The following is a 28,000-nucleotide window of genomic DNA, read 5'->3' as shown; positions in this document are numbered from 1 at the left end:
GAAGTTTATAATATATTCTCTGAATTAGGCCTAAATCGAATTTATCTTAACATACAGTGAGCAGGCAAAAAAGTATCTTGTTTTGATATGACTATTTGGAAGACCAGCATCAAAACTAAAAAGCAACTCTTCACAAATGAGTTTGCTCCTATGTAAAATACAAAAAAGCATCAAAATACAAAAAAGATAAATCACAGATAATTTTTTTTAAGTTTTCAAACCCTTAAACAGATTTTTAAAAATATCAGCCCTAAAGGTTTTGGTGGAAAGTTAAGGGTAAAAGAAGACACTTATTCCTTACTTACTCTAATAACACCTTCGTTTGGCCCCATCACCAATCTCCCCCAGTTCACACCTCTGAGCTTCCCAGTATAATTTTCTAATGAACCCATCCCGAGCAAAGATTCCAAATCAGCAACTGAGCAAAGCAATCCTAGAAAGATTCCTCTTTATGTTTGTTTGTGTTTTTAGCATTTCAGGAATTGAACACACTGCTTATCAGACATCTTGTCTTAAGCAGAAAGAGGTGAAGAGAGGAAACAGCAGCCTGCTCTATGAAGTTAGTAATCATGAAGGCAACAAGTCTTGGGGCTTCCTGGTGGCTCAGTGGTAAAGAATCTGCCTTTCAATGCAGGAGACTAGGGTTTGAGCCCTGGGTTGGGAAGATCCCCTGCAGAAGGAAACGGCAACCCTCTCCTGTACTCTTGCCTGGAAAATACAATGGACAGAGTAACCTGATGGACTACAGTCCAAGGAGATGCAGAGTCAGACATGAACCAAGCAGGACATAAGCGAACAACTCTTGAACAGGCTCACTAAAACAGGACTCTAACAGCTTTAAAATGTTAAAGGAGCTGCAGAGGAAGTTCAGTGATGTAGGAATCAGGAAACTGATCTATCTAAGTCAAAAAGCATACCTACAGTCACAAAGGAAGGAGGGACTCATGATTTAACCCCAAACTTAGAAATTAATATCCCAAGAAGAAAAGGAGTTTACTTGAATATTCTGAATGACTAAAAACTAACCACTGGAAGAGGTCCATTTCCACTGTTGGCTATTTTTAAGAGTTATTCATTAAACACTTTAGTTTAATTATTAAAGACTTCTTTTCAGTTCAGTTCAGTCGCTCAGTTGTGTCTGACTCTTTGCGACCCCATGAACTGCAGCACACCAGGCCTCCCTGTCCATCAACTCCTGGAGTTCACTCAAACTCATGTCCATCTCTTTTACACTAATCCTAAACTCTGACACTTAAGTCTTTTCCAAGGAGCCACAGAAAAGGTGAATCCCCATGAAAGCTACTGTATCTCCAATACACTCAATCTAAAACATTCCAGAAATAGCCCTACATTTATTTATTACTTCAAAATATCCTCTAGAATACAACAAAGACATAAGTATATGTACCCACACACACATTTGATGAGTTGAACTAGATAATCTCTAAGCTCCTATTTATAAGACTGTATTAAACACTCATTTATAAGATTCTTCCTTAAAAACTTAACTTATTTCAAAGTTTATTTAATATGGGACCCCCCCATCTCTAGTTGAATTCAGTAATAGGGGCTTCACTATTTCTAACCCAAACACCTAGCAATTTTAGCCAACCCCCAATAAAACTATTCGTATATGCCTTTACATAAGTTATAAAACTATATTTTTTAACTTATTAACTTTTAACTTTCTTAATTTCAATTATTTAACAATAATTTTTACTTATTTTTTCAACTTTTTAAACTTTTTTTGATAGTATTCCCATTGCTAAGAATTCCTCTTAAGGAAAAACTTAAAAACAAGAATAAAAGGCTATATGCACAAAAATACTTAAAGTGTCAATCTATATCAGCCAAAAACAAGAACAATAAAAGTGCCCCAAAGGGCTGGAAAGGAAAATATGGGAGAAAAATCACACCTAAAAACACATTTAGAACACTAGAGAGAAACAGGAGAGTTGCTGCATTAAGAAACCAAGAGATGAGATAATACACAAAAGGCTGGTGGTGCTGAGGTAACCTTTTTCTCTTCAGAACTTTTTCTGGCACTATGGCTATATAATTTTTAAATTAGAAATGAAAAATATTTCCATATCATCTAACTTTTAACATCTAAAAAGAAAATATAGTCTCCCCCTCCCTTCTAGGAAACATGTTGCTGAATTTAACTTACAAGCATCATTAACAATATCATGGTGGTTGAGACTGCAAAGTAGAAATGCTAAGTGTATCCTCATGGTCAGAGGCTTGCTAAATCTAAAATATGCATTTATGAACCGCAAGACGGTATTTTGCTGATTGATGGGGTTTAATGCCATGCTACATTTGTTTTCATTACAGAAGAGTCCCATATTTCAGGAAAGAAAACAACTGGTTTTGTCTGATTAAGTTTCTGAAACCAGGGACTATTGGGCAAAAGCTAGACTATTCCATTTTAATAAAATTAGCTATTGGAGAAGGAAATGGCAACCCACTCCAATACTCTTGCCTGGAAAATCCCATGGATGGAGAGGTCTGGTAGGCTACAGTCCATGGGGTCATAAAGAGTCGGACACGACTGAGTGACTTCACTTTCACTTTAAACATATCAAGCATCAAAATTTTGGAGTTCAACCCCAGAACACCAAAGGAAGAATCTAAGCGGAAAGTATGGAAAGAGTCTACACTCTTTAGGAAAAAGAAATGGGGGAGGGAGAGGATGCTGTGAAAGTGCTGCACTCAATATGCCAGCAAATTTGGAAAACTCAGCAGTGGCCACAGGACTGGAAGAGGTCAGTTTTCATTCCAATCCCAAAGAAAGGCAATGCCAAAGAAAGCTCAAACTACTGCACAATTGCACTCATCTCACATGCTAGTCAAGTAATGCTCAAAATTCTCCAAGCCAGGATTTAGCAATATGTGAACCGTGAACTTCCAGATGTTCAAGCTGGTTTTAGAAAAGGCAGAGGAACCAGAGATCAAATTGCCAACATCCACTGGATCATCGAAAAAGCAAGAGAGTTTCAGAAAAACATCGATTTCTGCTTTATTGACTGTGCCAAAGCCTATGACTGTGTGGATCACAATAAACTGTGGACAATTCTGAAAAAAAAATGGGAATACCAGACCACCTGACCTGCCTCTTGAGAAACCTCTATGAAGGTCAGGAAGCAACAGTTAGAACTGGACATGGAACAACAGACTGGTTCCAAATAGGAAAAGGAGTACATCAAGGCTGTATATTGTAACCCTGCTTATTTAACTTATATGCAGAGTACAGCATGAGAAATGCTGGGCTGGAAGAAGCACAAGCTGGAATCAAGATTACCGGGAGAAATATCAATAACCTCAGATATACAGATGACACCACCCTTATGGCAGAAAGTGAAGAGGAGCTAAAAAGCCTCTTGATGAAAGTGAAAGAGGAGAGTGAAAAAGCTGGCTTAAAGCTCAACATTCAGAAAACGAAGATCATGGCATCTGGTCCCATCACTTCATGGGAAATAGACGGGGAAACAGTGGAAACAGTGTCAGACTATTTTTTTGGGCTCCAAAATCACTGCAGATGGTGACTGCAGCCATGAAATTAAAAGACGGTTTCTCCTTGGAAGAAAAGTTATGACCAACCTAGATAGCATATTGAAAAGCAGAGACATTACTTTGCCAACAAAGGTCTGTCTAGTCAAGGCTATGGTTTTCCAGTGGTCATGTATGGATGCGAGAGTTGGACTGTGAAAAAAGCTGAGCACCGAAGAATTGATGTTTTTGAACTGTGGTGTTGGAGAAGACTCTTGAGAGTCCCTTGGACTGCAAGGAGATCCATCCAGTCCATTCTGAAGGAGATCAGCCCTGGGTGTTCTTTGGAAGGAATGATGCTAAAGCTGAAACTCCAGTACTTTGGCCACCTCATGCAAAGAGTTGACTCACTGGAAAACTCTGATGCTGGGAGGGATTGGGGGCAGGAGGAGAAGGGGACGACAGAGGATGAGATGGCTGGATGGCATCACCGACTCGATGGACGTGAGTTTGAGTGAACTCTGGGAGACGGTGATGGACAGGGAGGCCTGGCATGCTGAGATTCATGGGGTTACAAAGAGTCGGACACGACTGAGTGACCGAACTGAACTGAAAGTGAGAAATCACTGGCTTATATGTGAATTAACCCTGGTAAAACCATTTTTGCTGAACCCAATTTCCTGAGCCCAGAATTTCTGGATACTCATCTAGGAGTCACTACTCTCTGTCCAGTGGCAGAGTTGCCCATACACAGTTAAGAACTTTTCATCAGGGAAGAAGTAAAACCTAGAGGGCTTCATCTAATTCCTGAGTACCACCTATTTACTAACATAAATCACAGTGTATAAACCTAAGAACTGTTGAAATGGGAAGGGAAATAGAAGCCCATTAGATAGCACTGTCAGAAATACCATCAATCTCTAACAGCAACCAAGAAATAAAATAGCATTGTACAGCTCTAGCTTAGAATGAAAACTGTACCAATTCAAATAGAGTATATTAACAGCAGAAAAACTTCCCTCCTTCTCTTCTGATACACATACCAAAAATTTATTTCTTGTCTTCTTCAAAATGACAGGGAGAGAAGTGAATACTGAGCAAAACAGGAAGGAAACAGATGGGAAAAGACCAAGATTTCTAAAGGGAATATACAGCAGAACAAGGGAGGGTGTCCAGGTATTAATAGTGGAAAAACAAAACAAAACCAAACTGACAAGCAGGTTGAGAAGTCTAATATCACCAATCAGCGTATTCTTTCCATAAAGGAAAAGGTCAAATGAAAAACCAAATCATAATCAAAAGGCAAGTACTTTCTCAGAATAGGGATCTCCAATGATTAACAATTTTCAATCATGGTGTTACATACAGGCTTCACTAAAGAGACATAACTGCCAATTAAGTTGACTATTAGTGCTGGCTGATCGGGGCACCTTCCCATGAGTGACACCAATGTAAAGGGACTTACTCTTGCTCTGCTGAACCCCTTCTCTCCAGCTTCACATTGACCATAACCCCTGTATTAAGAATACAGTGAACAGAGCAGGCCTCTGTTCACACTGACCACAAACAACTGTTTCAGTTTTAGCTCTCTTTTATAAAAGGTTTTCATGCTCCCTACTCTATCTCAACTCCCTCACCCAAATAATCTTGACTGTATTTGGTTAGGTCACTTCTTCTACAAACCACCTGTTAATTACAACTAATTTCTTTCAGATACAAACCCTAGGTAAAATTTGAAGATATCATGAATCAAACTCCTGAATACTGATATATAAGCAGCAGTGGGATAACTTCCTTTTAGAAACTTTCATGAAATTAAATAAGAATCAAATTGAGTAAATGTAATAGAAGCATATTACTTTAAATTACCCCCTCTGAGGGACTGGATAACACCTTCCACTGCAGTCAAGAGTGACGAAGACGACCACTGTAACACCAACATCTGCAGAAAATCACAAAACCAAAACCCAGAGCTCCTTTAAGAAATCTGTTACAGTCAACAGCAAAAAAATCATGAGACTTTCTAGTCTATTTTAAAGAGCTCCAGATATAATCTACAATCTTCCTCTATAGTACACTCATCAATGCTCAGGATGGTTAAGATTTTCTTATAACTAAGACCTCTCCTAGTCAAGCCCTTTCAAAGTAAACAGTTAGGTTTAAAAAAATTATATATTTAGCACAAATATGAATTCTTTAAATGACTTTTCATCCAAAATGATTGCTTCTCGATAGATAAGGGAAAAAGTCATAGGCCATCATGCTCTTTTTGTTAATAATCTTAATTGATATTGGTATTATTTCCCATTAAAAATCTTTAGAAATTCTTTACAATGTATAATATATAATATATACACAACTAAACATGTTCACAAACCTGTAATATTTTTTACAATAAAGCATTTCATATGTGAAAAATTTAGATTATATTTTTAGAAAGTTATTTTAAAGTCAGATCTATGAATGAAAAAGTCACCTGTATTTCTGAATTCAGTCATAACAAAGGAACGATGTAACATAGCAGCAGTGATTCTTTCTTAGGTTTTTACAGATTTTTAATACAAGATTGATCTACTAAGTAATTAGTAAAACTATAGTCTATTTTCCAATTTACAAATAGCAACACAACTATACAAGTCAGCAATTTAAAGTTTCTCATGTTAATGTTAGACGTTATATTTTCAGAAAACACGTTTTGTAAATTCTGTGTTGATCAGAAAAATCCTTAAAACTAAGTATTTAATGAAATGAAACAATTTATAACTCTTGTTGACAATTCTCTTCCATCAATGACTGGCTAAGAAACTAAATATATATTGTTAACTTAAGCGGAAAGGGTGCTCCCTCTTATTTCATCTGGTTAACTTTAACTTATCTTTTAGGCCCCTGCTATTTAATTTCTTTCAGAGGCCTTCCCAAAACCAGATTAGCCGCCCTAGTTATGTCCTCCTGAGAGCACTTTGCATTTCTACTAACCAAGTATTTAAGTACTAATAATAAGCATTTATTATAACTGTCTGGCAGTGATTGGCACAAGAAAATGCTCAAATATTTGCTGAATGAAAAGGTCAAAAGTAAACTCAGTAAAGTCAGAATAGCCTCAAAGTGGTAGGGAAAGTAAACCCTTCAGATTAGGCTGCAGTTGTAAACAAGGGATGGGAGTGGAAGGAGAGGTGGAAGGGCCATGGGTGAAAGAATAGTCCATGGATGAGTAAATCCCTTGTAAAGGAGAAATGCTTTGCAATAGCTCCTAAAAGTAGTATGACAAATTGGACATTAAGGCTAAGAATGACTATATGCTTACTTACACCAATATATTCCCTTTTATAATGATATAGCTTCCCTGGTGGCTCAGAGGTTAAAGCGTCTGCCTCCAATGCTGGAGACCCAGGTTCGATCCCTGGGTCGGGAAGATCCCCTGGAGAAGCAAATGGTAACCCACTCCAGTAATTTTGCCTGGAGAATCCCATGGACAGAGAAGCCTGGTAGGCTACAGTTCACGGGGTCGCAAAGAGTTGGACACGACTAAGCGACTTCACTTTACTATACTATACTATACTATACTATACTATACTATACTATACTATACTACACTACACTACAGAGCTTCCCAGGTGGCGCTAGTAGTAAAGAATTCACCTGTCAGTGCAGGAGATGCAAAAGGTGAGAGTTTGATCTCTGGGTCAGGAAGATCCTCTGAAGTAGGGAATGGCAACCCACTCCAGTATGCTTGCCTGGGAAATCCCATGGACAGAGGAGCCAGACAGGCTACAGTCCATGGGGCCACAAAGAGTTGGACACAACTGAGCACACAATGATACATATAATCAGTTTAAAAACTATGTAAATCAATTTAAGATAAAGGATATACACTTTATTCTAAAAAGTTACTTAAAAGAAAGATTCATTAACTGGAAAAATCTCACCTGTCATGGGATCAAACAGCTGATTAGCTTCTAAGTCTGTAAAAGTACTACTACAGACAGGACATTTGAAGGAAGCCCGGTTGGTGGAATCTCTCTCATCAGTTTCAATCCTCCTTCTCATGTGGTCCAATTTATATTTTACCACATTAACAAGAGTACGATAATTGATGAAGTAGTAGTTGTGGCGAGTGGTTTTCCCATCTGCAGCAGTCTCTACCCTCATTCTGCACTTGATGAACTTGTCTCCCTTTAAATTATTCAAGACTGATCGAAGTTGCTTCCGATCAAATTTGAGAAGCTCCAGCATGTCCTCCTCTTTCACACAGGGGTTTCGGATCAAGATGTCCAAGGCCAAAGCATGCTCAATGCCATAAAATCCCCGGATCACGTACTTTGCTAGCCGCTTCAATGCTGCAGGAACCTCAGTGAGGACATCTGGATCTGCCATCTTTAGCAGCAAACTTCAATTTCAAATGTACGGTCAGAAAAAAAAAAAAGAGAGAGAGAGAGAAAATTATCTAGAATATGGACAAAGCAATCATTTTAAATCTAAAATAATCAACCCATTAAGTAGCTGATAACCAGTATTCTTGGAGTACCACAATAGTACTCAAAGTGTTGTTTTTAAAAGATTTATAATGCCCAAGCATGTAACAAGAGAACAAGATATTCCTTTAGAGTACACAAAAGATTACACATAAAAAGCTTGACATATTTCTTAAATGGTTATTTTCATGACCTACAGAGTGTTTAATTCCAAAAAGCAACATTATTTACAGCAATGATACAATGATATATTGTATCAAACCCACTTTATTTCAGAAAGAGAAACACAAAAAGGCTAAATAAAGTCTCATTCATTATTCTTAAAGCTACACATCTTTGGGAATGCTGGGGGGAAAAAAAACCCTGAGAAACTTAGTTAGCAGTTAGCATACTCTTTTAAGTGTCTTTATTTCTTGAGTAAAATTTTTCTACCAAGATAGATTGTAGGATGTTCTACACAGTCTGGCTCTCATAATAAACTCATAAGAAACCAATAAAACACCTAAATAATGACCAGTTGGGGGGACTGGCAAAATTACTGTTAAAAATCCGAAAGAAATGAACAACTACATACCACTTTACCAACCTTGAAAAGATAAATGACCAAATAAGCAAATGCTATACAGTTCTTAAAAACAACAACAAAGACCAAGATATCCTTAAATACTGGATCCCCTGCAGGACAAGCAGAAGCTAACTGTACCCAGAGTACGGTCTTCTAGAAGCCCAAACCGGCATAAACTAGACTTCCATGTGACTGTTAAAGAGCCTGGGATTTGAATTTGTGGCTGTGTGACTCTAAGCAAATTCCTTAACAACTTCAAGGCACACTTTACTCCCTGAGAAATAAGGATAATATCAACTGCCTCAATGAGGTTGTGGTGAATTAATGAGAATGTAATGTGCTTAGAGTGAAAAAAGTGAAGTCACTCAGTCGTGTCCGACTCTTTGCAACCCCATGGACTGTAGCCTACCACGCTCCTCCGTCCATGGGATTTTCCAGGCAAGATTACTGGAGTGGGTTGCCATTTCCTTCTCCAGCGGATCTTCCCGACCCAGGGATCAAACCTGGGTCTCCCGCATTGTAGGCAGATGCTTTACCATCTGAGCCACCAGGAAAGTCCAACGTGCTTAGAAAGCACTTGTTAACAAAGTGCTTGAATATCAATTTAATGTGTCCCTACACTACAAGAAAATTTCTAACAGACATCCTATTGAACTGTTTCAACAGGGAATCATACTGTTATTAATACTAGTTTCTCCTGACCCTTTTATTTAAAATCAGTAGTTATTAACCTTATTAGATTTAATACCTTTTTATAAGAAATATATTTATATCCACAGTACTATAAAGGTATTTCTAAATAGCCAATAACATACACATACAGGGGAAGGGATATAATACCTGACCTGTAATAAAGGAAAAATAAAAGGGAATAGTTATAATATTTATTTTGGATTATAAATACTCAGGCATGAATAAATATAAGAGATAACAAAGTAGCACCTAGATTCAAACTTGTGGTCCTTGAGGCTTTCTGTCATTCCAAGGCTTAAGGAGACCAAGCAAGTGTCTGGGCCCACACCAAAGCAGTATCATAATATACTAAGAGACGTATTTTGTTCTCCTTTCCAATTTGGTCTATATGTTGTACTTGAACCTACTTTTGGGGGTTATGTTTTACATGCTCAACAACTGGCAGAACATAGTATGTGGTTTCAGAAACAGACCAAAGGATCTCAGACAAATATGAAGATAACCTATTTTTCTAGTATTATTTCCTACTATTGTATTCCCCTCCCTGACCTTCTACCCCATATACTCCATTTCCAGGCCAACAACGCTCAACCCTGGCTGTAAAGCCAAATCACCCAGGGAGCATTTAAAAATATCCACTCTGGACCCATTCCCAGAGATTGTTTTAGCTGGTCTGGGAGGGCCAGATTAAGCATCATACTGATTTTTTTTAAAGCTCCTTAGGTGACAAATATACAGAATAAGTCCGTGACTACTGCCACCAACAAACTGGGTACCTGGCTACTACACACCGCCACTAAAGCACATCGCACATAGGAAGAACCCTGTACTACTTATCATTCAGTCTGTTACTTTTGCCTGAAACATCACAGGGTGCACTAAAGATTTGAAAAAGGGAGTGACATGAGGACTCCAATAGATTTAGGCTTTGAATCCCAGTTCCACCATTTCTTAGCCTATGACCCTGGAAAATTCTCAGCCTCCATTTCATCAGATTAACAGTGCCTTCCTCATAGCATTGATGTGTGAGATTAAATGAGACAATTCATATGGAAGTACTGATATTAAAAGCTATAGTCATCAGACTTATACTACAGAAGAGAAGAAATTACCAGAGGACAGGATGAATGAAACTTATTAGAGAAACAAAATCAAAAGGCCCCAATAATATATTCCAATAATATACTGGAAATCGAGTATTTTTAAAATTTTTAATAGCTATTTGGGGTTTTCCCCCCAGTTTTTTAATAGCGATAAAATATACATAACAAAAGTTACCAGTTAAGCATTTTTAAGTAATAGTTCAGTAATGTTAAATACATTCTTGATGTTATCCACCTATCATCACCAACCACTTCCAAACTCTTTTCATCCTGTAAAACTGAAACATTATACCTATTAAACAATAAAATACAGCTATTCATTTTAAGCCACTGTAACTGGAAGAAAAAAGTACTACTATGAGAAGTACATTACCACCTGAAGAGAAACAGATTTGGAAGAAATGAAGCAATCAGTGTTAGCTGCTTGTCTTTGAGGAAATACCACAGGATATTACTGTGAAGATACCCAGGAGGTAACTGGACAAATGAAACTGGAGCTCAGCAAAGAATCACCTTGTTCAAAATCTCTACATTCTAAAATCCTCCTTCCTGACCATGTGTTCTCCCCTAACTGCCTCTGCTCCTGCTAAGTCGCCTCTACTCACCTAATTATACTGAATCTCCTCAATCTCTGGATATCATAATACTGAGGTCAGAGGTCTCAAACTGGCAACATCTACCACATCACTTGATTCAAAGAACGTTTTGAAAATTTTCTGAATTACTGGTCAACAATTAAAAATCATGAGATTTCAATTTTCAGAGTCTTGAAAATTGGAAACATCTGAGGGGGAAAATGTGACCATGTTCCCACATAGAAACAAAGAGCAGTTGACACTTCTAAACAGGGAAGGAGTTGGATTGGCCTCTGTTGACTTCTGAGTGTGTGACCTCTGGGGACCAGCCCATGCTTCTCTTTTTTTAGCCTCAGAGTTCATCAGTTACCTCTCAGCCTCACCTATGACCCTACCCAGCCCAGAGCCCCAAAGGTAAGTTGGTTCTGTTTTTGAACCATATGTATTACAATCATACAAACACTGGGCACAGAGGTGGAGAAACAAAGATGAAATGAATGCACTCTTCGCACTTGGTCTATCCTCCTCAGTCTCATTTCCAGGCATTCTCCAATTCCACCAGCCATACACGCGTTCCCCACGTCCAGGCCTTTGCACATGCTGTTCTCTATGCCCCCACAGCTAAGCCCAAAGTCCCTTCTCCTAACAATCCTTCACATGTTGAATGACATTTCCTCAGAGACACCGTCTCAGGTTCCCCTTAGTAGATTAAATGAGCCCCCTTTCCCAAGTTCCCACAGTTCTCTCCCCTCATTTTTTTACAGTGAACAGAATATAGTGAACATACTTTCTCCATATCTACCTCGGAGACCAGGGGCTTGATCTTGTCCACCACTGACTTTCCAGCATGTGCCACAGCTGGTCAAGTGCCCCACAAAACTTTCAATAGGTCGGCTAAGCACCTGTTCTTCAAATATGCCTACCCAGCTTCCCCTCAATTCACTTCCTTTACTGCGGCTTCCAGAGTAGAAAAAGACAGGGTATTGGAAATCCTCTTCTTAAACTTCAAATGGTTTTAAACAGGAGGCGACAGCATCAAATTCGTGTTTTTAAGGGCTTATGCTGACTGCAGCGTGTAAAAGAAAAAATGGAAGGAGTGGATGTAGGGAGTCCTGTCAGATTATTTCAGTTTACTTCTATTCCAGTTCCAGAAAAACTTGGATTTACACACCCAACTGGCTTTCTCGGTTGCCACATTTCACGGTACTCTCCATGCCTTCGTACATAAAGTGGCACAATACCGCGAAACCTCCGGATCAGTTGGCCTCCACGCGCCAGGTAACGTTCTCCTCCTCCCACTGTGACACCCCGACACCCTAAATTCCCTAGGACTCTATCAGCTGAGGACACACTCGGCGCAGTCAAGCCCGTCCTACCCGAGGTCGCACATGGGCCGCTCCGCGGTCACTGGTTCTTTGGAAGACCAAGAAGAGAATCGAATCAAGAGAGTAGCTAAGGGGGAGGAGGATAGCCAAGAAAGGAGCGAAAAAGAGAAGGCACCCTAAGAGGCGGCGCCTGGCCAGGAAACCGAGAAACAGGGAACAAGGTTTACCAAAGCGAATCCTCGAACACTCCCACTACAGCTTCCCTCAGCGCCTCAACTACCGGCTTATCCGAGCCACGCCACTTGTGCGTCAAAGAAAACGCTTTATTCCTGCGACCAGCTTTAGAAACCACCCGCTACTTTCAACTAGGAGGGCCAATCGGCACAGTGAGGCCTTCAATCAAGAGTCACGCTCCTATTGGCCAATAACATTGAAGGCACTGCCTTTCAAACCCAGCTCTGATTGGCCTATAATCCTGGAGTAGGCGTTAACCTCAGGAAGGCGATGACAAGATGGCGTCCCTGGATCGAGTGAAGGTACTGGTTTTGGGAGACTCAGGTGAGCGTCTTAACACAACCCTGGGGCTCCCGACACTTTTGAGTTATCCGAAAATCCTCCCCTTTCACTCTCCCTCCATCCAGCCACCGACTAACTGATTTCGGCTCGTGGCTGAATTCCTTCTTAAGTCTTAAAGACTACACTTCCCAGAGGACTTTGCTCAATTTAACGGAGCGGCAGCGTCGTCCGGGTGGGGGCCGCGGACCCGGGGCCTTTTCTCTGCTTTCGCAGGTTTCTACGTCGGTTTCCAGGGCAAGATGCGCAGATACTGAGTGTTGAATTGAGCGCCGGGCTGAGACAAGCGCAGATGCCTTTGGGAGATTTTAGTTAAGGAAATCAAACATGCATTAGGAAGAATGACACTGTCCCAAGTATTATTGACACTGTTCCAAACTTTGCAGGTATTAACTCATTTAATCCCGAGATCAGTCCTATTATACCATTTTACAAATGATAAAAGCGAGGTGGAGAGATGTATGATTTATGGTTTTTACTTTGTAAATGACAGAACTGGTTTGAGCTGCAAGTCCACGTATCTAAAACACCAACCCATACTATTTCATAGAATAACAGGTGGTAGTCTTGTTTTACTTTCAGCTGCACTTCTCTTTTTTTCGTTCTCTTTAATCTTAACTGAAAACCTATTATGTGCTAGTTCTAGTTCAGTCGCTCAGTCGTGTCCGACTCCTTGCGACCCCATGAATCGCAGCACGCCAGGCCTCCTGTCCATCACCAACTCTCGGAGTTCACTCAAACTCATGTCCATCGAGTCGGTGATGCCATCCAGTCATCTCATCCTCTGCCGTCCCCTTTTCCTCTTGCCCCCAATCCCTCCCAGCATCAGAGTCTTTTCCAACGAGTCAACTCTTCGCATGAGGTGGCCAAAGTACTGGAGTTTCAGCTTTAGCATCATTCCTTCCAAAGAACACCCAGTACTGATCTTTAGAATGGACTGGTTGGATCTAGGCTGTAAGAAATAGAAAATTTAAGATAGAGGCCATATTGTGAAGCAGCTAGAACAATGCTGAGCCCAGCTTAATCCTAGTGTTAAAATTCTTACCTTGGACACTTGAGAACTGGAATTGAAGTCTGTGTTTCTCTCTCCCCTTCACTATCTTTCTGTTTCTCCTAGCCTCCATTCCTAATATTCGTAAAAACTTGGAATAGATGACAACCTTGCTTTTCAGGAGGTGGTGGAGGTGGTGGTGGTGTTGTAGTCGATAAGTCGTGTCCGACCCTTACTACCCCGGTGGACTGTATGTGGCCCACCAGGCTTCTCTGTCCGTGGGATTTCCCAGGCAAACATACTGGAATGGTTTGCCATTCCCTACCCCAGGGGATCTTCCCGACCCAGGGATCAAACCCGCATCTCTTGCATCTCCTGCATTGCAGACAGATTCTTTACCTCTGAGCCACCAGGGCAGCCTGGTGCATATCATAGATGTACTTTTCTAAGTTGACCTTTGGATATTTGCTATGAGCAAAAACATTGTGTCAGATGCTTGGAGGTGGAGAGGACATACTCCAAAGAGCTTGAAAATGAGCCTTACCGAATGGAGTAAAATTGCCATGGGGAGGAGTTTGAGTACCTTTTCAGATTACCTGAAGATTATTTTGTATTACAAAATATTTTACAGAGAGCATTATTTAATATTCCCTTCAGAAAGTTGCATAATGAAACCCTGTGAACATAATCCAGTTTATGTCATTTTTAGCTTGACACGTAAAAGTGGGTGGTGCTCTCTCTCATTTTTTAATTCCCTTTCTACTGCATATAGCAACCCCTTCATGCTGACATCTTGTGCAAACTGTCCATTCCCCTACCCCAATTTTTAAACACCTATTACACAAAGCAGTGAGTTAAGTGGTAGGGATATATCTGTGGAATCAAGGCATTGATTGTGTAGCTCTCCATGAGATTGGCTGCTCTATTAAATGTGGAAATGTGATCAGGCAATTATCAATAGAAAGCTTTTTAAAATTAGTCTTATAGTTTAGTTGTAAAACAGAAGATATAGCCATACCCACCAGAAAAGTGATTGATCCTGTCACACATTCACTGAAGTTAGGCTTTATTTGCAAAGTCAGTTCTTGTCTTTTTATAGTTCCCTTTTAACAGTGATATGCTATCTGACAGATTAGTATATACTTTTTACACTTCATCTGCCTTTGTATTTAAACTTCAAAGTTTATTTTTGAATAAAGGCATATTTTTCCTGTGAAATTTTGAGGGTTTCACAAATATATAAAGGAATGACTGGATTTAGAAATCTGTTTGTATCCTGTAGAGTCACTTGATAATTGAGTAAGGAATCCTGAAAATCTAACATGCACATACTCTTTTCTCTTTGTTCCTTTGGTATAAGGAATGATCTTAACACATTACCAACTCTGTTTGGCCCTGGCATTTATTTGATTATACTGAACTTTTTTACCCAGCAAATCAAGTACATTCTTTTGATCTAAGTTAGTTCTATTGATGAAAACATAGAATTAGAACCTCCTTAAATTCTTAAAGTTAGCCACTATTCTTGGCTCTTAAGTTGTTCTTACTGTGTAAAGTTCATCCCGTGTTAGCTAACTCTTGTCACCGAAAATACCCAAAAGTTAATTCATGGAGAGCTACACAATATTATTGCATGGAAATGTCTACTCTGACAGAGTTAAACTTAACTTGAAATTCAAGCCTTGTATCAAGCTGATAACTAAATGCCTAGCTATGTGCCTCCAACATAAACAAGCCTACTTGCAAACACAAAAATCAACAATATGCCCTAAAGGCATATGCAAACGCAATGCGATGAATAAAAGACAAAGCTCAGTTTGAGTATTCAAAAGTCTTCCTTGCTTCTATATAAAAATAATAAATGAAAGGGAAATCTGAGAATATGTTTGGTTCTTACATGAGCATCTACTATATGAAGAGGTCACTAAAACCCAGTAGATAAATGGGTAGAGCATGTCAATAGATAATTAATAAGAGAGGAAAAGCAACTGGCTTGCAAAGATGATCATAATGTGTATCTTTACCAGAAGGTAAACAAACGCAGACTAAAACAAAAATGTCACTTTTTTTCCTCTTATAAACTAACAAAGATGAAAAAGCAACTGCACACTGTTGAGGTGCAGTAAGACCTGCGGGCTTGTGTATATGGCTGGTGGCAGAGTAACCAGATACAAGTTGTCAGTGTATATCAAGAACTTTAAATGTTGGTTTCCTTTTACATGTTAATTTCATTTCTTGGAAGGTATGCTAACAAAATACTTTTAATTTTAAACAAAAGTTTAAACAAACCTTTTCTTAGTATAGTGAAAAGTTCAAAGCACCCTAATATCTAATAATGAGAAAATGTTTAAATAAATCATTATGTCTACTCTCTGAACTTGGAGACATTGAAAATGTTTCTGAAGATTCTGTAAGAACATGGAAATTTTTAGCCAATAAAGAAGTACTAATTGAGACCCTATTCTTTGTACTAGAAATAAAAAATGAGTAAAACCAGTCCCAGGCCTCAAAGAACTTAAAATTAAGCAGCAAGAATAAAATCTAAACAAGCAAATATAATAGTGCATTTTAAGTGCTGTATGGGAGCATGAAAAGTGGAGTTGCAGAGGATGATGAATGATGTGCTTAGTTCTGCCTGTATGGAATATGAAAAGACTTTTTGTATAGAATGATGCTGAGTCTTGAAAGGTTAATTCATCAGGCCAACAGGAGAGGGGAACTAGAAGGAGAGGCTGGGTAGAATATTTCAGACAAAACCAGCTGTGTAAGCAAAGGCTTATGTTTCTTTTTTTTTTTAAGTACCTGCATTGCGTCACTCAGTCCGACTCTTTGCGAGCCCATGGACTGTAGCCCGCCAGGCTCCTCTGTCTGTGGGATTCTCCAGGCAAGAATACTGGAGTAGGTATCCATTCCCTTCTCCCGGGGATCTTCCCTACCCAGGGATCTGTCCTGGGTCTCCTGCATTGCAGGCGGGTGCTTTACCATCTAAGCTACCAGGGCACTTCCCAGGTGGCGCTAGTGGTAAAAGAATCTGCCTGACAGTGCAGGAGATGCAGGAGACTTGGGTTCTATCCCTGGGTTGGGAAGATCCCCTGAAGAAGGGAATGGCAGCCCACTCCAGTATTCTTGCCTGGAAAATCCTATGGACGGAGAAGCCTGGCGGGCTACAGTCCATGGGGTCACAAAGAGTCGGACACGACTGAGGGGCTGAGCACACACGCACATGTATATGTTCACAATAACAACCTCCTTATAGAAAAACTTTACTTATGATATTAAATCTGCATGCTGACAGTAGTGCTCTTCAGGTGATTTTTTTCTTCTTTTTTCTATACTTGCTACATAGTCTGAAAATAAAACTTATAAAAAGTGATAGGTCCATGCGCAATAAAGCACACAAAGAGGTATTTTATCTTTTATAACAACTAGTGACGCACGAGGCCTCACCAGATGTGCTTGTTACAATAGCATCCTGAAATGTGTTAGTTGAATGAGTAACCCTGCACACAGACGTACATGGGATAGTTCATTCCCTTTCCTCGTCCTACAGATCTCTAAATACTAGCCCTAACATTAGTAACTATATTATCCTAAACCCAGGAAATCTATAATAAAAGAAAATACTGTCCTTTGAATGGGAGAAGATATTTGCAAATGACATATCCCATAAGGTGATATCCAAAATATGTAAAGAACTTATACAACTCAATATAAAAAAAAAATCTAATTTTAAAAAATATGCAGAGTGTCTTAAAAGACATTTTTCCAAAGAAAACATACACATGAAAATATGCTCAGTATCTCTAATCATCAGGAAAATGCAAATCAAAACCACAAAATATTGTCTCACACCTGCCAGAATGACTGTCATCAAAAAGGCAGCAAATGACAAATGTTGTCCAGGATGTGGATAGAAGAGAACCTCATGTACTCATGGTGTAATTGTAAATTGGTGTAGCCACTGTGGAAAACTATGGAAGCTCCTCATGAAATTAAAAATAGTTGCCATATGATCCAGCAACTACTTTTGGGTATTTACCTGAAGAAAACAAAAACACTAATTTGAAAAGAGGTATCCACCCCTATGTTCACTGCAGCGTTATTGACAGTAGCCAAGATCTTGCCATTTATGACAACATGAATGGATCTAGAAGGTATACTCAGTGAAATAAGTCAAACAGAAAGAAAAACTGTATGATCTCACTTATATGTATAATAGAATCTAAAAAACAAACAAAACAAAATGAAAACAGGCTCAAATACTGAGAACAAACTGGTGTTTGCTAGAAAGGAGCTGTGGGGAAAGGGGTGAAATAGGTACAGGGAATTGAGTTATAAACTTCTGGTTATAAATAAGTCACAGGGATGTATTCTACAGCATAGGAAATATCACAAATCGTACTGTAATAGCTTTGTATAGGGACAGATGGTTACCAGACTTACTGTGGTGATCATTTTATAATGTATTTAAATGTTGTATACCTGAAACCAACATAATATTTTATATCAACTATACTTCAATAAAAAGGAAACTGCTGCCTGTAAAGAAAAAGGGCCATAATATAGATGGAGAAAGTTGTTCTCCTTTTCCAAAAGATAAGTCTAGGCCAAGTGGTTGACTGCTTTCCAAAGATCACTGTATGGGAGAACTGAAGTATCTAAATATGAATTTGTGAAATGGTGAATCCCTGTTACTGACAGTGTTCAAGCCCAATCCAAAAGAGCAACTAACAGGATCTGTGAAAGGGACCTCTGCATTGGTGGTCAGTATAGAGAGATTACCTCTAAAGTGTAAGAGTCTACAATTCTAAAATAAGCTGAATAGATGAAATCATTCCAAAGGAAAAGGATTAGTTGATTTGAAATTGCCCTGGATGAATAGTTCTCAAAGTGAGTTCCCTGAATCAGTAGCTTCAACATTACCTGGGAATTTGTTAGAAGTGCAAATCTTTGGCTTCCATGACACACCTGCTGAGTTGCAAGCTCTGAGGACAGGACCCAGCATTCTATGTTGTTTAGAAAGTCCTTCAGAGGATCCTGATACTAAATTTGAGAGAAGCAGTGTCGTTAACCACCTTCTGTATCAGCGAAGCCTATTAAATCATCGGTATGGTATGAACACCCTTTAAACAACCGTGCTGTGCATAATGTTATTACTGCTTATTCTTAGTCTTTTCAGCATGTCTTTTATGACTAGAGTGCTTGTATCTTTTACAGGTGTTGGGAAATCTTCCTTAGTTCATCTCCTGTGCCAGAATCAAGTGCTGGGAAATCCGTCGTGGACTGTGGGCTGCTCAGTAGATGTCAGAGTATGTATTTCTTATATTTTAGTTTTTCAGTGTCATATTAAAGATAACTTCTTCAAACTTGTGGTCAGATTACAGCCCTGTAGTCAAGACTAAATAATAAGAATAACTAGCCTTTATTAAATACCTAGTGTGTGCTGGATACTATGCCCAATGTTTTACATTCTTTGCTTATTTTGTCATTTTTAAACTGTGAAATAGAGCTACCAAAATCAAGGCACAGAGAAGTAAAGTAACTTGATGAAATTCATTCAGTTCATAAGAAGCAGAGTCAAGATTTGATTCTCATTAGCCTGATTCCAGAGACTTCACTTTTAATTACTGTGCTATATATCTAGAGCTCACTTAATGTGCTCCATAAATAATTCTGCCTAAGCCTTTACCACTAAGATAGCCAACTTTGGCTAGAAATACAGTGTAAAGACAAAAGCTTCTGGAGTCTTATGTCTAGGTCATCTGTTCCACCTCACATTTAGGAAACGCAAGTGCTGTTTCCCCTGAATTAACTGCCTTCCAGATATTTTGGTCTTGCTAATTCCAGCTAGTCCTGTCCAAGCCCCTCTTACACTGGCATACCTTTCTGCATTGAGTTAAGAAATAAATGAGGAGGGAATAGTAGTTAGCTCGATTGACAGCTATTATATTTTCCTTCAGTTCATTGCACCTGTTGTTCCATAGTCTGTGATGTATGTTGCTGAAGATTAGAAATCTTTCAGCCTAAGTATTCCTTTTGAAGATAATTTCTTCTCTCTAGTTGCTTTAGAAAAAAAATTTTTTTTTAAATCTTTGATGTTCTGTAGTTTTGCTGACCTATATTTGGGGGTAGGTTAGTTTTTAGTCACCTTGATCAAAAATTGTACACCTCATGTCTCGATTCATTTTTCAAAATTTTTAGCTGTTATCTGTTTGCCTCGCCTTGTTCCCTCTAACTTCTCCTTTTGAACTTCTGCTGGATGTTTGTCCTCACATATTTTAATTGCACTTTCGTGTTTTCTATTGTTTATTTCTCTGTGGTGCATTCTGGATAATGTATTCATATTCACTTTCTGGTTAACTAAGAATCTCTTCAACTATGTCTAATCCATTTTTAGTAAATCCACTCAATTTTTTTTAATTTCAGTAACTGTAATTTTTAATTTCTAGTTGATCCTTTGGTTCTTTTTCAAATGTCAAAATTTTTCAGAATATTCTGATCTTTCATTATGTTTCTTATTTTAATCATTTTCAACATAATATTTCATGGTTTCTTTGGAGCATTCTATTCTTTTTTCTGGGTGGATGGCAGATCTGCTTGCTGTATATGCTGACTCGGCCTCGTGGAAATGTACCTCCTGTATGGTTTGTAACTCTTTGAAGATGACCACATCTTTAAACAGAATTTTTGTTCCTGCTTCCCTTTTGAAGTCTTATGTTTTATGTTTTGAGAGTACAGTGCCTTTTTGTTCCTGTTCTGTAGAGCTCCAGAGATTTCAGTGGTCCCTGTAATTTCTTGGGTTGGAATGTCCATGCCATCTTAATAATATAAAGTCCCCAGTATCCAGTTGTGGTGTTTATTTTTTGTAGATCTTTCATCTGCTCTCTACAAGATCTCTTGACAGAAAGTTTTTCCCGCTTTCCTGATGCAGTGAACTGTTTTTCCTACTCTTTTTCACTGACTGGGCTGCTCATGAAGGGTCCACATTTTAAGAAGCGAATCTGTCCTTTGTCACTCATCCACATATACTCTCGCTTTGAAAGCTGGAAAATAGATCCCTATTCTTGTCTGGGCACTCTAACTCTGGCGACCAACCCTTGAAACTATATCTGAATCTGGGTCAGCTCCCACTTTACATTCTAAAGCTTTTTTCTTCATTTCTAGCATCTGGGAAATTTCCTTTTTTCTCTCTCTCTCACTCATTCTCTCTTGAGCTTCTCTTTTTTATTTAAAAAATATATATATACATATTTTGTGTGGCCTTTCTATGAGTTAAAGTCAAAAGGGACTTGTCTGTGTCATTTCAGCCTACCATGTTCCCAGATTCTTAGCTATGGAAAGAAAAAGAAATTCTAGATAATGAGTTCAGTGGCAACTTTAAGTTTGGTACACCCAGTAGTAAGTTCTGGGCATGATTTCCCTCTGGATTTTTCTAGCTCCTTTTCCTTGAGAAAGCATGACATACTGGAAAGAAACTTAAATTTGAACTCCCACCTCCTTGGTCAGTCCCCATATTGCCTTTGCTTCTTAAAGAGAGACACACTAATCAGTTTACTTCTCTGAGCCTTGTGTGTCATTTCCAAACTAAAGGTTAATAATACCTGCTTTATCTAGCCTACAGGTTTGTAGGGAAGATCAGAGAAGCTTAAAACATGTGAAGTTACGGTCTAGTGCTTTACAATTTGAAGTTGAAATTGAACTTAAAATTCAATTTTCTTCCCTGCTTCCACTTGCCCCTCTTATCCATCTAGAACCCAGTCTGCTCATGTAATTTATATTTTGTCTTATTTGGGGTTTTTTCCCCTTTTCTTATTGAATCGGCTAAATTTCCATCCAGTACACTGTTAGGTAGAAGCAGGGCTAACAGGCATCTTTGTCTCATTCCCAGTCTCAGGAAATTTTTAATGTAATACTGTTAAATATGGTATTTGCTATAGGACTTTTTGTAGATATACTTGATCAGATTAAAGTTACCTTCTCTTTCTATTTTGATGAGAGTTTGTATCACAAAACTGGTGTTGGATTTTATCAGGTGCTTTTGCATGGTAATCATAATTTCCCTTCTTTATTTTGTAACTTTTGGTAAGTTAGGTTGATTGATCTTTAAATGTGAAATGAACTTTGCATTCTTGGAGTAAATCCAACTTGGTCTTGATGCATTCTTTTCATAATATTACTGGGTTCAGTTTGCTAATACTCTTTCAAATGTAGTGTGTTTAGTGTGTTAGTCACTCAGTTGTATCTAACTTTTGGCGACTCCATGGACTGTAACCCGCCAGGCTTCTCTGTCTCTGGGATTTCCCAGGCAGGAATACTGGAGTGGACTGCCATTTCCTTCTCCTGGGGTTCTTCCCGACCCAGGGATCAAACCTGGATCTCCTGCATTGCAGGCCGATTCTTTACTGTCTGAGCCACCAGGGAAGCCCACTTTTGCTTTTTTTCTCCTAATATTTACATCTAAACTCATGAGAAACATTGGCCTATCACCATTCTTATAATCTCCTTGTGGGATTTTAGTATCAGGATTATGCTAGTCTTGTAAAATGAGTTGGCAAGTTTTATTTCTGTGTCTGTTCTCTGGAAGACTTTATGTAAGTTTGGTTTTGTTTCTTCCCTAGGTATTTGGAAGAATTCAGAATTAAAAACCGCCAGGCCTAAAGTTTTCTTTGTGGGAAGTTTTTAAATAACATTAAAGAAAATATGAAAATGACTATATTTCTTCCAAATCAATTTTGGTAACATGTTTTTTAAATAATTTATCTATTTTGTGTAAATTGTCAAAAAAATTTATTTTTATATCCTCTGTCATCTGTCAATATCTGTAGGATCTGTAATAATATTTCTTTTTTTTAATTTCTGATAGGGGTAATTTGTGGCTTTTCTCTTATTTTCTTGGTCAGTCTTTCCAGAGTCTATCAAGGACCACTTTTTGGCTTTGTTGAGTTTATCTACTACATGTTTATTTTCTATTTTATTAATTTCTGCTCTTTTCTCTATAATGTCCATACTTTCTTTGGGTTTAATTAGCTGTGTTTTTTTCTAACTTCTTGCACTAGGTAGTTGTTTTGTTGGGTTTGTTTCAGGCTTCCTTTTAGAGCTCTAAGGCTCTAAATTTCTTTCTATCTAGGCACAGCTTTAGTTGCCTCTCTGAACTTTTGTTCATTATCATTCAGTTTAGAATACTGTCTAAATTCCATTATGATTTCTTCTTTGACTCATAGGTTGTTTAGAAATGTACCACTTAATTTCCCAACTTTGAGAATTTTTTTACCTTTGAATTATTGATTTCTAACTTACTTTCATTGTGCTTAGAACATATGATATATGATTTCATTTTCTGAAATTTGATGACATTTGCTTCATGCCAGTTTTGGTAAATATTTAATTTGCACTTGAAAAGAATGCAATTTTGTAACTGTTGGCACACATTGTTCTAACTATATAAATTAGGTCAAGTTTGTTAATCTTTTTGTTCAAATCTTATCTATCCCAACTGATTTTCTTTGCTTGTTTCATCAATTGCTAAGGAATGAGAATTATAATCTCCAACTTTAAGTGTGGATTTGTCTGTTCCTCATTTTAGTTCTGCCAATTTTTTGTTTATATATTTTGAGGTTGTTTTACTAGATGTGTACTAATTTAAGACTGTTTAAACTTCCTGAAGGATTTAACATTTTATCGTCATGATATATCCTCTCTGTATCCAGTAATACATTGTACCTTGAAGTCTGTTTTGTCTGGTAATAAAACAGCTAAATCCACTTTTCCCCCCGATTTTATTGATATATAATTGGCATATGACTTTGCATTAGTTTAAGGTGTAGAACATAATGACTTGATACATGTATATATTGAGAAATTATTACCACAATGTCTTTTTTAACATGTATCACCTCACATAGTAACAGGTTTTTTCTTGTTTTCATGAGAATTTTTAAGAAGTGTCATTAATGAATGGATAAAATGTATATGCAATGAAATATTATTCAGCCATAAAAAAGAAGCAAATTCTGCCATTTGAAATAACAAGAATGGACCTTGAGGGCTTTATGCTAAGTGAAGTTATGCTAAGTTAGAGAAAGACAGTCACTGTATTAGCACACTTAGTTGTAGAATCTGGAAAAAAACAAACTCATGGGAACAGAAAGTAGATTGGTGGTTGCTAGAGTCAGGGGTGGAAAAAGGGGAGGGTTATTGTGGGTAAAGGTAGTCAAAAGTTACAAACTTCCCATAATAAGATAAATAAGCTCTGGGGATATAACGTACAACATGGTGACTATAGCTAATAGTACTATATTATATAAACCAACTTATTTTTAGTTAATGTTCTGTGGTATATCTTACTTCTATCTCTTATGTTTCCTATACCCTTGTATTTATAGTGTATTTCTTGTAAATAGGATACAGTTAGGTTTCTTTCAGAAACCTCTGCTTTTGAAGAAAGTGAAATTAAAGTTTCCTTGAGTTAGCTAATGAAAGACTGCTGAGTTTTGAACTCCCTCCATAGTTCCAGAAAACACTGGAGAAGATGTAAAACTACCCAAAGGGAGTCTGGAATAAAGGCTATAGTAGATGAAGATGGTGTCGTGTAATAATGTGACAGATTTTACTGGAATGAGTGTGTTGCTGATGCTGCTAAGTCACTTCAGTCGTGTCTGACTCTGTGCGACCCCATAGACGGCAGCCCACCAGGCTCCTCTGTCCCTGGGATTCTCCAGGCAAGAACACTGGAGTGGGTTGCCATTTCCTTCTCCAGGAATGAGTGTGTTACTGACTCCTTTAAAGTCAGGCTGGCCTGAATTGTATTACTATGGAAGAGTGGAGCATGTGGGGTTGAAAATGACCTTGCTTTTATTTACTCTTCATTGAATTGGCCTGGTTGATCTGTCTTCTTTGAGAAAAATGCATTTCTTGAGTGACAGCGTAAGTGAAAGGCATTTTTAAACAATAATTTTAAGGAAAGTTCTGATAGACATATAAATTATTTTGACTGTTGTTATAACAAAGGGAACAGTTCTTCCCTCCAGCAAAAATGATTAAATCTAATAAGACCCAGATAACTTGGAAGAACACATTCTTCTCTAGCAGCTTTTATATTGTAATTATAGCCTCTGTATTATTCAAACCTGTGATGAGGATGTCCAGAATCAGTAAAGGTCCATAAATATACACTCTTCAGAACTCTTAAAAACAGTTGCCCCATTTAACTCATTTCACACTGTTAAGAGCCAGCTAAAAATAGAGATGATAAAGGTGATAAGATAATTGTTTAATTTCAAGTGCTGGGTGAAGCTAATGATGTTGAAGTATGTGAGTGAAAGTGAAAGTCGCTCAGTCATATCTGACTCTTTGTGACCCCATGGACTATACAGTCCATGGAATTCTCCAGGCCGGAATACTGGAGTGGGTAGCTGTTCCTATCTCCAGGGGATCTTCCCAACCCAGGGATCGAAAGTATGTACTCAGTAATTATTAACATTTTGGATTTAGTATGCACTGCAGAGGTGTTCATAACTGAATTGAAGGAAAAAGGAGAAAAGTTTTATTTTGTGGTATCCTTCATTCATTACTGTGTTCTTATTTTGTTGCCCAAAGTCTAATGGGACCAATATAATGCATGGCTGTGCTTAATTATGAAAATAAGACTTACAGAATTTAATATTTTCACAAACTATAAATAAGGAAATTGATTTGTCATTTCTAGTTTACTTTAATGGGATTTTTAACTGTAATTTACACATTGCATACAATCAATATTTATTGAATTCCTCTTGGGCAGCATAACAATATGCAAGCAGTAGGGAGAAAAAAATTTTTTAGAGGCAGTCTTCTTAACACTAAGAATATGAGGTGGGAACTAGTAGGTGGGCCAAGGGTTTATATAAATGATCTTTAAAATAATAGTATTATTGAGATGATGGCTAACTTTTTTTTTTTAGTGCTTACTTTGGCTAGGCACCTATTTAATATACTAATCCATGACCCTTAATGCTCACCTGTCAAGGTAGATACTGTGAGCTTCCCTATCTGATGCATGAGGTAGCTGCGGCCCAGAAGTCTTAACTGCTTTGCTCATGGTTACACTGCCAGAAAGTAATGGAAATGAAATTCCAACACAGACAGTCTGGTTCAAGAGCCTGTGTACTCTGTACTACCTTTTATTCCAGAATGGTATTAAGAAAAAGGTATTCTGGTGTTGTTAAATATAGTAATGACTAGATTCATGTGAAGATTTAAATTTAAATCAACTAAAATAAAAAATTTAGTTGTCTAGGTGAACTAACCACATTTCAAGTGCTCAGAATTCACATATTGCTGGTAATTATTATATTTGACATTTCTATCATCACAGAAAGTTCTGTGGAATAGCTCTTAAATAGAATATAAGTGTTACAGCAGTTGATGAGAAAAAGTGAAGTGCTTGTGAGGAACAGAAAATTATACTGAGTGTTAATGATTGAATGGGTAGCCTGGGCAACAGACAGCTAGACTGTTCCTTAAGAAGGGGGATATATATTACAGGTGAAAGAGAAGGAAATGGAGATTCTACTCTGGACATGATGAATGGAGGGATCTATGAGCTATCCACCTGAGGCTGCCGAGAAAGCATTTGACATGCTGAAGCTCAAGAGAGAATTCTGAGATGGAATCATCTCCGTGGGGATAATCTTGAACCATGAGAGCTGATGAGGTTTTCAGAAAGGAAAATTTAGAAAGAGAAGAGCTAAGGGAGAGCCTTAAGGTATATTTAGGGAGTTGATGGTGAAAAGCAGGGTCAGAGAAAGGAAGAGAGAGGAGGGATAACCAAGGTGATGAAAAACCACAAGAGCAAAAAAGAGACGAGACTCTCATGAAGAAGGGATTGATTTTTAGTGTGAAATAGTATAGAGAGATAATGACTGAGAGGAAAAACTGCATTTGGTAATGACACAGTTAGTGCTGACCTTTTAAAATGCAGTGGAAGGTTAATAGAAACCAAATGATGTGAGTAGGCAGAGAGAAAATATAGACAGAGGTTTAAATCAATCTTTCACAAAGTTTAGAAGTTAAATAAAGGAGCAAGTGAGTACAGAATAGAAGGGGAAAGTGAAGGTTTTGGGTTTTTTTAATAGAGGAAATGAACTTGGCTGAAGGCAAAACAGTTAGCAGAAACCTCCATAATATTCATGCATTCATTTGTTCAGTATATATATTGCATACCTCCTGGGTATCGGACACTGTGAAGCATGAAGCAAATTCAATTCCTGTTCCCCTGATACACTCATATTGTTGACTTTTTTCTATCCTTCTGTCTTTTCTCCCGACTGTCTCCTAAGACTCCTACCTTCCTGCCTGTCTTTAATAATAGTTTACAGGCACACATATCAAACCAAACTTATTAAAGAACATTTAAAACATACGCTGCTCTTTCCTGGTATGTATCATTTTCTTTACTAAATTTGTTCTTTTTAAAAATTACAAACAATGAATAAACTCTTCAAATGAGACAAAATCTATTATACTTGATCTTGATTTGGTTTCCAATAAAAAGTAAGTGAAGTCGCTCAGTCATGTCCGACTCTTTGTGACCCCATGGACTGTAGCCTACCAGGCTCCTCTGTCCATGGGATTTTCCAGGCAATAGTACTGGAGTGGATTGCCATTTCCTTCTCCAGGGGATCTTCCTGACCCAGGGATCGAACCTGGGTCTCCGGCATTGTAGACAGACGCTTTACCATCTGAGCCACCAGGGAAGGCCAATAAAAAGTAAAGAGGTGAATAAATGAGAAGGACCAAAGTTACAGTATGGTTCCTTTTCCCGTTTAATGGTCAGCACATACTGTTGCTGCCTGTTGAGAAAAACCATTCCTTCTGTAGCTATAAAGTTTGTCATGACTAAATATTGGATCCCTGATGACCTGATTTAAATATAAAACACATTTCTTAGAGTTTGGCATTACTCTCCATCATATTGAACTCTTAGTATAGCAGCAAGGTACCACTTACTGTGTCAAGAGCAATACTTGTTATAATGTCACGCTTTCCCTTGGAGATCACTCACCCACATAAAAGATTCAATGTCATAGCTGCAAGCTGCGGTTTAAAGTTCTTAGGACTCATTACATTTGAAGTAAATTAAACTTAGTTTAATTCAGCAGTTTGGAAAGAAAGAAGGGCATCTTCTCTTCTAACTCTGGAAGGAAACATGAAAAGATTTGCTTAAGGAAAGTA

The 28,000-nt window shown here is 38.1% G+C and overlaps 2 protein-coding genes and 1 non-coding gene across 8 annotated transcripts in view; 2 read left to right on the top strand and 1 right to left on the bottom strand.

Moving 5' to 3' along the window:
- The window catches only part of GTF2E1 (general transcription factor IIE subunit 1), a 41,921-nt gene extending 29,399 nt beyond the window's left edge, over nt 1-12,522 (bottom strand). Inside the window, exons 1-2 of one of the 6 annotated variants that reach the window (XM_060418433.1) lie at nt 9,472-12,522; nt 7,419-7,879 (exon numbers count right to left, since the gene is read on the bottom strand). In XM_060418433.1, coding sequence (XP_060274416.1) covers nt 7,419-7,879; nt 9,472-9,509 — 499 coding nt within the window. In that variant the 5' untranslated portion in view covers nt 9,510-12,522. The remainder of the gene's footprint in view (nt 1-7,418; nt 7,880-9,471) is intronic. The other 5 variants (XM_042231939.2, XM_027980298.3, XM_027980303.3 and 2 more) reach the window with 5 other exon arrangements.
- Nucleotides 6,833-6,904, top strand: TRNAW-CCA (transfer RNA tryptophan (anticodon CCA)). The gene has a single exon. It is a non-coding gene; the product is annotated as a tRNA-Trp (tRNA).
- A 209-nt stretch (nt 12,523-12,731) lies between the features above and the next one.
- Nucleotides 12,732-28,000, top strand: part of RABL3 (RAB, member of RAS oncogene family like 3) — a 37,744-nt gene continuing 22,475 nt past the window's right edge. Inside the window, exons 1-2 of the mRNA XM_004002956.5 lie at nt 12,732-12,783; nt 19,007-19,098. Coding sequence (XP_004003005.1) covers nt 12,738-12,783; nt 19,007-19,098 — 138 coding nt within the window. The 5' untranslated portion in view covers nt 12,732-12,737. The remainder of the gene's footprint in view (nt 12,784-19,006; nt 19,099-28,000) is intronic.

This window comes from Ovis aries, chromosome 1 (genome assembly GCF_016772045.2).
Source record: "Ovis aries strain OAR_USU_Benz2616 breed Rambouillet chromosome 1, ARS-UI_Ramb_v3.0, whole genome shotgun sequence".
NCBI lineage: Eukaryota > Metazoa > Chordata > Mammalia > Artiodactyla > Bovidae > Ovis > Ovis aries.
The sequence above is the reverse complement of the archived record's forward strand: the minus strand, read 5'-3'. Positions and strand labels throughout refer to the sequence as shown.